Source organism: Desmodus rotundus, chromosome 9, assembly GCF_022682495.2.
Source record: "Desmodus rotundus isolate HL8 chromosome 9, HLdesRot8A.1, whole genome shotgun sequence".
NCBI classification, from domain to species: Eukaryota; Metazoa; Chordata; class Mammalia; order Chiroptera; family Phyllostomidae; genus Desmodus; species Desmodus rotundus.
This window is the reverse complement of record NC_071395.1, coordinates 103,075,321-103,084,851: the sequence shown is the minus strand read 5'-3', so window position 1 is coordinate 103,084,851 and position 9,531 is coordinate 103,075,321. Positions and strand designations below refer to the sequence as shown.

The following is a 9,531-nucleotide window of genomic DNA, read 5'->3' as shown; positions in this document are numbered from 1 at the left end:
TCTGTGCTAGCGTGGGCCCCCGTTTGGCCAAGACTTCTCCCAAACTGTTCCAGCTTCACTATGTGTGAAGGCACCACATCTTTGGAGTAGAAATTCCCAATTTTTTTTCCAAAGCTATCTTCCTATGAGTTTGTGCTCTGTGGGGCAGAATCGGACTCTTCAGGGTTGGATGGGTTTTATGTATATGTTCCCTTCTAAAAAGGCATTAATTTAAGTGTTCCCTACCCCCGTGGCCTGACCACTGCCCACTCTCATAGATCTTACTGGGGAGGTTCATGGGGCACCAGTGTGGGATTGTGCCTTTGGGATTCAAAACAGGGCACAAGTAGCTTTCTTAGTCTCCAGGTGCCTCAGCAATCCGAGCTCTCTAGTAAATCAGCCCCATTTTCTTCCCTTTTCACGTGGATTCTTTCCACTCCCAGCTCCTGCTCCCCACAGTAACCCTATTGGACTTGAGCGGTGAATCGCAGTTTTTCCCCGGGCCTGGAAGGTGCGCCGGGATAAGGAAGGCAGCCAGACTGACTAGGAAGGTCGTTTCTCTCCAAAAAGTGGTGCTGGCGCGCACTCTGGTGGAATAGAGTGGAACTGCAGGCGTTCAGTTCTAGCTCCGCCCCGGGGACAAGGCCTTCCAGGTCACCTGGGAACCTCCGTCCAACAGGACAGACCTGACCTTAAATGGAGGAACTGGCGCCCGGAACTAAGCTGGGGATTTTGTAGAAAGACGGGGTAAGGAGCATACATTATTGGGAAGCCTGAAGGGGTGGACAGAAGAGAGGCATGGGACTCTTGGAGAGGCGCGAGGTAACAGGGCCGTTGGGCCAGGACTGTCAGTGGGGCAGGGCCTTGGAGCAAGGTCTGCGCTGGCCTGCTGATGCCTACGCCCGGAGCCTGGAGAGAGAGTGGTTGCCTCCGTTGTCACATCGCATACCGTATGCGCGCGCGGGGTGCTGAGCGTCCGGAGCCCGACTGCAGTGCCTTCCCTGAGTGTCTGTGTTCACGTGCTGGGAGGGGGGCTCCCCAGGGCTGTTTCCTGGCCAGGATGGTGGAGAGGGCGCATGAGGAACACACTCACCCCTCCCCTCCCCCAGATGACATCACGGAGCCCTGACACCCCACGTTCCTGTGACTGCTTTGTCTCGGTGCCCCCGGCCTCGGCCATGCCAGCTGTGATCTTTGCCAAGAATTCAGACCGCCCCCGGGACGAGGTGCAGGAGGTGGTGTTTGTACCAGCAGGCACTCATGCCCCTGGCAGCCGGCTCCAGGTGGGTTAGGCCTTAGGGGGTGCTGGGAGGTAGCAGATGTAGGCATTCTTCTAAGACAGCAATTTTCAACCGGTGTGCCTGGCACACTGGTGTGCTGAAAGAATTTTTAAAACATGCAATACCTGACTATTTAGTGAGGGGCACTGACCTCTTCCCTTAGATTGTCAAATAAAAAAATGACAACAGCCAATACAATGCTAGTCATCTGGTGCAAATGAATCAAAATTATACCTCTTTTTTTTTTTTGTCTGATAGGCAAAACATATATTTTTGGTGTACCACAGAATTTCAGTAATTAGTTTATGTGTGCCATGAGATGAAAATGTTGAAAATCGCTGCTCTAAGACCTTCCTCCCCTCTGCTCCCCACACCTGGGAAGCCTCCAGGTTTGGAAAGAGCATGAGCTTTGAGTCTACCGCCTGGACTTAGCCTATAATTTAAACCTCTTCCGTCCTCAGTTTCCTCATCTGTACAATGGAAAGGATAAGACCTTCCTCTAAGGGCTGCGTAGACGACCGGCACAGTCCCAGCACCTTGCAGGCACCTCCTCCTTTCTGAGCTGACCCTCCCTTTCTCCTCCTTTACCTGTAGTGCACCTACATTGAGGTGGAACAGGTGTCGCAGACCCATGCTGTGATCCTAAGCCGCCCTTCTTGGCTGTGGGGGGCTGAGATGGGTGCCAACGAGCATGGTGTCTGTATCGGCAACGAGGCCGTCTGGACCAAGGAGCCAGTTGGGCAGGGGGAAGCCCTTCTGGGCATGGACCTTCTCAGGTGCGATCCCTGCCCCCCCCCCACCCCTCAACATACCAGGAGTCTAGGGACTGAACACTGGCCCAAGCCTGCACTCCTCCCCCACGCCGGGTTCTCGAGGGCCTCCTCCTTCATGCCCCCCTCGCCTTGGTGTTGTCACCAGGAGGCTGCCTCTGACCTTCCTCTCTCCTGGCCTCATCTCCACAGTCTGGTGAGAAGCCCTCAAATATGGCCACTTCTGGGCTGCCCCTGGCCCAGACATAGGGCAGTGGTTTTCAATTTATTTTCTTTTTTAAAAGAAGATTTTATTTATTTTCAGAGAGAGGGGAAAGGAGAGAGAAAGAGAGGCAGAGAAACGTCGATGTGAGAGAGAAACATCAATCGGTTGCCTCTCGAACACCCCCCACCGGGGCCCTGGCTCTCAGCCCAGGCACATGCCCTGACTGGGAATCAAACTGATGACCTTTTGGTTTGCAGGCCAGCATTCAATCCACTGAGTCACACCAGCTGGGGCTTAAATTTCTTTTCAACAGAGGTAAAATATTTTTCAAATGAAATCTCACGTGGAGCCCTGGTTCACAAAACCACAGTAGACATGGAGCAGCTCTGCCCGAGGAGAGGCCATGGGCTCAGAGCACTTCTTTCTCTGAGACTACGTTTCAAGCCTTTCCAGGGAACCCTCGGGGACAGCTTGAAAACCACGAGCATGCCTGTGCAATGTTGCCAGACTTTTCTACGGGACTCAGGCCTGACCCCGAATCTCCCTGGGTCTCTTCTGTCCACTGGAGCTTCTGCCACCAGCCACTGATATCCCACCCCGGACCTCTTTTTGTGCCAGGCTGGCTTTAGAACGGAGCAGCTCAGCCCAGGAGGCCTTGTGTGTGATCACAGGCTTGCTGGAACGCCACGGGCAGGGTGGCAGCTGCCGGGAGGACCCCACGCCGTTCTGCTACCACAATACCTTCCTGCTGGCTGACCGGACCGAGGCGTGGGTGCTGGAGACGGCGGGGAGGCTGTGGGCTGCACAGAGGATCCAGGGTGAGGCGCCTGGTGCTGGGGCCTGCCTCCCAGATGTGTCCGCTTTTGCCAGCCTTGGAGGAGGGTGGGGATGGTGGTGGTGGCAGGGAAGGGCCAGTCCAGGTGCAAACCTTTCAGGTGGTGGCACCCTCCAGAGAAATGGCAAATGAACCCACTGGGGAACTTATCCTCCCCCCTTCACTCGGTTAAGTCCTCCTGTGCTTCAGCCTGCTGCTTCCTCTGAGGAGCCTTCCTGGACTCCCTGGTGGTCAGGTATCCCCCTTATTTGCAAGCAGGTGCCCCTTCTTCATACTCACCACAGATGGCAAGCTCACATTTACTTCTGTGATTGTTTTGTCCGTGTCCCCCTCCATGAGGGTAGGTCTCTCCTCTTTGCCATTGTGTTCTCAGCACCTAGCCAAGCACCTGGCACACAATGGGTGCTTAATGATGAATGAGCAAGCCCCCTCTCCTCCACAGAGGGAGCCCACAACATCTCCAACCAGCTGAGCATTGGCACAGATATCTCAACCGAACACCCAGAGCTTCGGACCCATGCCCAGGCCCAGGGCTGGTGGGGTGGCCAGGGCACCTTTGACTTCGCCCAGGTCTTCTCCCTGACCCAGCAGCCGGTGCGCATGGAAGCTGCCAAGGCTCGCTTCCGGGCTGGGCGGGAGCTGCTGCAGCAACAGCAAGGTCAGAGAGTGAGCAGGGGCGGGCGGCAGTGTAGGCCAGGAGGGCCACAGGGCTGCCAGCCTTTCTGCCCCGGGGGCCCTTACCCTGTTCTACTTGGCAGGGGGCATCACGGCAGAGGTGATGATGGACATTCTCAGGAACAAGGAGAGCGGCATCTGTATGGACTCTGGAGGCTTCTGCACCACGGCCAGCATGGTGTCCATCCTGCCCCAGGATCCCACACAGCCCTGCGTCCACTTCCTCACTGCCACACCAGACCCGTCCAGGTGAGAGGAGAGGCTGCGGGGAGGGGCAGAGTGTGCTGGCCAGGGGGAGTGGAGAGATGTGACGGTCCTCAGTCCTTCCATCTGTGTCCTCTTAGGTCAGTGTTCAAACCTTTCATCTTCGGGGCAGGGGTGGCCCAGGCCCCCCAGGTGTTGTCCCCCACTTTTGGAGCACAGGACCCCGTTCGGACCGTGCCCCGATTCCAGACTCAGGTGGATCGCCGGCACACTCTCTACCGTGGACACCAGAAGGCCCTGGGGCTGATGGAGAGGGAGCAGGTAACCCCAGGCGATAGGAGCTACCCTTGGGGAATGACTCATCTCCCCCACACTCACCTGGGTTCTGGAAGTATGAGGGGACTTGCGAGTGGAGACTCCTGGGCTGGGGAGAAGGGTCTCTCCCTTCAAAGCTAGCTGCCCAGGAGAATGTTTGTCCTTTCTCCTGCTGTGCAGATATGTTCCCCGTAATGGAGAGGGAAGTCTGCCCTAGGGACTCATCTCTGCCTTTTCCAGGATCGGGGCCAGCAGCTGTGGCAGAAGCAGCGGGATCTGGAGCAGGAAGGCCTGGTGGCTGTGAGCAGGCTGCTGGCGGGGGAATGGGCCCCACCCTCCCAGGAGCTGGGTGGCCTCTTCCAGGCCTTTGTGGAGAGGGAGAGCCAGGCGTATGCCTGAGGCTGGGAAGAGCCTGAAGTGGGGTTCAGGGACTGGGCCCCAGACCCCTGGGGTAGTGTGATCAGATTTCTTTACACCCCTTGTTCTGAGTGGCCAGCTTGGCCTTGGTTTAATAAATGTGTCATATTTCTTATGTGTTTCACTCATTGCTTCCCTTGAGGTGCCCCTAGTGACAGGAAAGACATATTCAGGGCCTGGAGACACTTTATTGGGAGGGCTCTGAGGGGGAGGGGAGGTCCACTCTACTCTTATTCTTGCTCTGCCCTCGTTCCTGTGGCTTCACTGACGGGGCGGCCTGCACTTCACTTCTTGACTCCTCTGGTCATAGTTTTCGTTGTGCTGGGGGCCGCAGCCACTGAGGCCTTGGGAGCTGCAGCTTCCCTAACCCCCTTCCTTGCCTGGCCAGTGCTTTGGTGGCCCCTGGAAACCAGAGGGCATGGTTTCTTGGTGGCAGAGGAAGCTTGTGGCAAGGAAGTGGACTCATGGGGTGCCTCCTCCCCCTGACTGGGAGTGACGGAAGGGCTGCTGTCCCCAGCCATGGACCTCCCGGGCAGGGCGGGGAGCTCAGTGAGGACGGGCTGTGTCTCCATCCTCAGAAGGTGCTCTGCCAGGGCTGCCTGCTCTCTTTGCTCCTTGTGCCTGCTCATGTCCTGTTCCAGCTCCTTGAGGAAGCCTGTGGGGCCAGGACGGTGGGTGCTGGATGGAGCCTGGGCTCAGTGTGGGGGGCCAGCCCTGGGCTGAGGGTGAACAAGGTCTCTGGCTGACCTGAGCAGACTGCCACTCATAACAGGGAGGAGCCTGAGGCTGGGTGGGGAGGGCGAGTCCCCTGTGTGCCCAGGCTGACCCCTGGCCCTGGCTGTATTGTTCTCCTGTGGCCCAGATGCTGACCTGGGCTTGGGGCCACTTTCCAGACATCACTGCCGCCTCAGCCTCCCCTGGGACCCCACGGGGCAGGGGCACGCTCTGGGGAGGCTGCAAGCCTTGCAGCGCAGGATCACCTTGCTCTGAGCGGAACGGACCATGCAGCTCCGGGAACTCCTCATCCGAGGCTCCATCCTCCTCACCCGAGTCCCAGCGCTCCAGCACAGGCTGCCTGTCCAGGTCCAGGAGCAGCGGCAGGGCCCCTGTCACCTGCTCCCTGCAGGGCAGGAAGCAGAGGCTACGCTGGAGGGCGCCCCTGGGTGTGGAGCCTGGGAGGTCGCACACACAGCAACAGCACCCACACTGGGTGGGATGGTGGCTCATGAGCAGGAAGTCCCCACAGAGCTACGGGCTGGCTCCAGGGGTGGAGTTACGGGAGATGAAAGGGAAAAGGGGGCTGACTTGAGCTGAGGTGGCAGGGGGCAGGTACCATGGGCCAGGACTCCAGGTTTGCAGGCTGAGAGGGCACCCACGTGGAGTTAGGAGGAGGGGCTCATACATCACCTTTTCTTCCCACCTTCATTTCATCCTCACCTATAGCCTTCCTGGTTGGTGCAGCTGTTTCCAGTCAGGTTAAGGATGAGAAGGCTCTGGGGGAATTCATCTGCTCGTACCAAAGTAGGGGAATGAGGTTCTCATACCCACCTTCCAGCCCGAAGCCACTGCCTCTCCACACAGCCCCAGCCCCCTGGAGGGTGTGTTGTCAGGACAAGCAGAGGGAGATGGGGGTGGAGAGGAGGGAGGGCCCGCCTGGGACTTATTCTGTGAGCCAGGGTGAGAGTGTTCCTACCCAGCTGCAGTTTTTCTATCAGATTCTCAGAAAGGTCCAGAAACTGGAGGTGTGGGAGGTCACGGAGGTTTTCCACCTGCCTGATTTGGTTTCCTGCCAGAGACAGGAAGCTGTAGGGGAAGGGAGGGTACAGAGAAAGAGCTGAGTCAGAACACCTGCAGGAAAGGAAGAGGGCATCAGGCACTCGGGCCCCTGGCTAAGCAGGTGGAAGTGGGGACACGTGGGGACACATGGTCCTCTGAGGCGAGGGAAGCAGAACGAGGCTTGCTGGATCCCCGGCTGATAAGAAGCCAGGCTTGGAGAGGTCTCAGCTGGTTCTTTGGGGTTCCACTAGGTTTCCTCCCCTTCACCATCCCCTTTTCTCCACCCCCCCCACCTGAGCCCTGGCACCACATACCGCAAGGAGGGGACACAGGCCAGGTTCTCAATTCGCTCAATCTTATTCTGCAAGAAGAAACCAAGGTGGCAAACCAACCTGAGGTCAGCTGGGTGGGGGACCCTTTAAAGGGACAAAGTCCCAAGACCATGTCTACTCTTGCAACTGGAGGTCTGGTGCTTGGGAATGGTGACCCCAGTCGCTGAACTGTTCTCACAACCTTGGGATTTGCTTTCTGCAGATGGATGCTTAAGGGTGTAAACTGGGGGCTGGCTAACCTTGGTTAAAGTATACCCTGCACACCCCACAACCAAAGAGTGACCTGGAATCAGCAAAGCAAACCAAGGCACTACAGGGAAATGGGAAAGGCCTTGGTGGGGGTTTGCGTGCATGGAGGGAGCAATGAACACGTCTTACTTTGATTTGTAAAGTTTCAGCGGGGCAGGGCTCGGGGAGCTGGTATATTCAGTCTGGGGGAGGCTGAAGGTCAACCACCCACCCACCACCACTGACAGCCTTTAGGCTCCTGAAGGACACAGAGGGATCTGCTGGTTCCCTCTTCCTCTTTCTTAAAACAGGAAAAGAGCTTGAGCTATGTTACATGAGAGATTTCAGGTAGACACTGAGAAGCACTAGACAAAGAGAAGCATCTGACAAAAAAAGAAACACAACAGTGATTCAAGGACACAGTTAGGATCTGTTTCGGGAGGATTGGTCTTTCAATTTGGGAGAACTGCCAGTTCATCTGGGAACGGCTTCAGTGAAGGGAATGGGCAAGATGATCTGGTTGGCTCCTTTCAGACTACACAGACCTGGCCCACAGGGAGCAAGTGGGGAGGGAGGGAAGGGGACAAGAAGTTACCGCTTGCAGATAGAGGCTGTGAAGATTCCGCAGGCCCTCTAGATTCGCGATAGTGGTAATCCCCTCCCGGTCCAGGCGGACAGTCTGCAGTTCAGCAATAGTGTGAAACCTGGGAGAACGGTCAGCAGGGTGGTGGAGCAGAGTGCCTTTTCTGTGCTCTCTCGGCAGGGGGGTGGGGAGGAGGGAGGAAAGGGTTTAAGGAGGACTGGGTGGCTAATTGACTTTGATCAGGTATCAGGAACACCTTCTTGACTCATGAGGTAGCATAGATCACGAAACCGGGCTGCCCTAGAGGCCTGGATCTCTGTCAGTAGCACTAGGAGGGGTCAGAGTGAGAGAGGAGTCAGGGCCCTTGAACTGGGACAGCAGCCTCTAGCTCCTGGAGAGACTCAGATGCAAAGGAAGCCTTCAAGTCTGTTTGGATGGTGGAGGCAGGAGCTGGGACAGGGGTAGACAATCTCTGCAGAACGACCCTCCCTCACCGCCCTTTTGAGTGGTCCATGGAGGGAAAATCACTTGTTCTATCCACTCATGTATTAATTCCACAACATATATTGAGTGCCCACTAGCGATACATGAGACTCCATGTTCACCACTATTAGGGAAGTCGGCCACACATCTATGACAAATGGATGACAGCCAAGTACAAGGGACTAAGGGAGCACATGGGCTGTGCACTGAGTCCAGAGTAGGGAAATCAGGAAATGCTTCCTGGAGGAGGTGACATATAAGTAGGAGTTAGCCAGGAATGTGAGAGGGTATGAGGAGAAAGTATTTCAGACAGAAGGAATAGTATGTACTTATTCAGCCTTTCTCAAACTTTCACGTGCCCATAATTCCCCTGGGGGTCTTGTTAAACTACAGATTCTGATTCAGTGAGCCTGAGGTTCTTCATTTCTAACAAGCTCCCAGGTGATGCTGCTGCTGCTGCCCCCGCCCCCACCAGCACTAAGCACTCTAAGTCGTGAGGTCCTACGGTGTGAGGGCGTGTGGTCTTAAGGGGAATTACACACTTGTGGAGAGGGGCAAGAACTAAGGCTGAGTGGGCAGCAGAGGTCATTTTGGAAAGTTGTATCTGGGAGTGTCTAATCAGATTTGTCATTTAAAGGGATCACTTTGGAAACAGTGCGGGGGGGGCGCTGGACTGGGGTCAGAGAGACTAATTACGAGTTTGTTGAGAGGTGATGACAGCTTTGTCTAGTGGGCATGGTCGAAGAGAAATAGAATGGTTTTTAAGGACGGAAAATCAATTGGACATTAGCACTGATTGAATGTGTGGAGTAAGAGGGTCAAAGGTTAGTTGACAAATCAGTATAGCTCAGGGGACTGGTCATCCCAGGTGTTTCGATCTTCCAGCACCCTCGTCTCTCCTGTGCACTCACATCTTCTCCGACAGATCCTCATCCTCAGGGAAGGTCAAGTTCCGCTTGGTGATAAGGGCTTCAGTAATGCACACGCCCCCTGCCTCTGGACTCTGGGCAAGATTAGCTGTGAAGGGATGGGCTCAATTATTACAGGCCCGATCCTACCCTTATCCAACTGTTCCACCTACCATCCCATCTCCCTACTCACCTCCACGCATGATGTAAAGGCTGCTGCCCCGGGGCGGGATTGGAACCAAGAGCAAAGCAGCTTGGACAGCCCCTGGCGATGGCGGGACCCAGAATGGTATGAAAAGTGAGAAGCCCAGGAACTTGGTGGACAAGGGAAAGGAGTGGATTCAGAGCAAATTATAGAAGTGGGGTAAGAGACCAAGGTAAACCGAAGTGGAAGGTCTGGAGTTTGAGGGTAGTAGAAGGGCTTTGCTGGCCGCAAACTAGGGGAAGGTCGAAGCTTGCGGTTGCGGAGAGCGGTTCGGCGGTTTAGCGTCGTTGCTAGGAAACCGACGCCCGATAGGGCATCTGGGAGAGCGGGCTCGCA

At 56.0% G+C, this 9,531-nt stretch overlaps 2 protein-coding genes across 5 annotated transcripts; one reads left to right on the top strand and one right to left on the bottom strand.

Annotated features, from left to right (window-relative positions):
- Positions 1-611: 611 nt before the first annotated feature.
- SCRN2 (secernin 2) lies at positions 612-4,662 on the top strand. 3 transcript variants are annotated; one of them, XM_024573405.3, is made up of 8 exons: positions 612-726; positions 1,089-1,262; positions 1,854-2,035; positions 2,853-3,052; positions 3,512-3,727; positions 3,828-3,993; positions 4,089-4,269; positions 4,504-4,662. In XM_024573405.3, the coding sequence occupies exons 2-8, from the start codon at positions 1,089-1,091 to the stop codon at positions 4,660-4,662; spliced, it is 1,278 nt and encodes a 425-aa protein (XP_024429173.2). In that variant the 5' UTR covers positions 612-726. The 3 variants fall into 3 exon arrangements, with proteins under 3 accessions (XP_024429173.2, XP_024429174.2, XP_045038438.1); XM_024573406.4 differs by having other exon boundaries at positions 4,444-4,545; XM_045182503.2 differs by lacking the exon at positions 3,512-3,727.
- Positions 4,663-4,774: 112 nt separating this feature from the next.
- Positions 4,775-9,482, bottom strand: LRRC46 (leucine rich repeat containing 46). Of its 2 annotated transcripts, none has more exons than XM_024573355.3 (8): positions 9,184-9,482; positions 8,994-9,099; positions 7,612-7,720; positions 6,771-6,817; positions 6,374-6,483; positions 6,118-6,187; positions 5,661-5,800; positions 4,775-5,335 (listed from the first exon to the last, which is right to left on the bottom strand). In XM_024573355.3, exons 1-8 carry the CDS (start codon positions 9,191-9,193, stop codon positions 4,965-4,967), a joined length of 963 nt encoding a protein of 320 aa, XP_024429123.1. In that variant the 5' UTR covers positions 9,194-9,482; the 3' UTR covers positions 4,775-4,964. The 2 variants fall into 2 exon arrangements, with proteins under 2 accessions (XP_024429123.1, XP_053767635.1); XM_053911660.1 differs by having other exon boundaries at positions 5,727-5,800.
- Between the last annotated feature and the right edge of the window lie 49 nt (positions 9,483-9,531).

What these genes read in the sequence shown, in the direction of transcription:
- SCRN2 (XM_024573405.3), top strand. Translation starts at nt 1,089, where the DNA reads ATGACATCACGGAGCCCTGACACCCCACGTTCCTGTGACTGCTTTGTC. An exon ending in GCTGCTGCAGCAACAGCAAG is followed by an intron (nt 3,728 to 3,827) that starts GTCAGAGAGTGA and finishes TCTACTTGGCAG; the next exon opens with GGGGCATCACGGCAGAGGTG. An exon ending in GGCTGATGGAGAGGGAGCAG is followed by an intron (nt 4,270 to 4,503) that starts GTAACCCCAGGC and finishes TGCCTTTTCCAG; the next exon opens with GATCGGGGCCAGCAGCTGTG.
- LRRC46 (XM_024573355.3), bottom strand. An exon ending in ACCAACCAGGAAGGCTATAG is followed by an intron (nt 5,801 to 6,117) that starts GTGAGGATGAAA and finishes CCTGCCCTGCAG; the next exon opens with GGAGCAGGTGACAGGGGCCC. An exon ending in TCCGTTCCGCTCAGAGCAAG is followed by an intron (nt 5,336 to 5,660) that starts GTGATCCTGCGC and finishes CTGGCCCCACAG; the next exon opens with GCTTCCTCAAGGAGCTGGAA.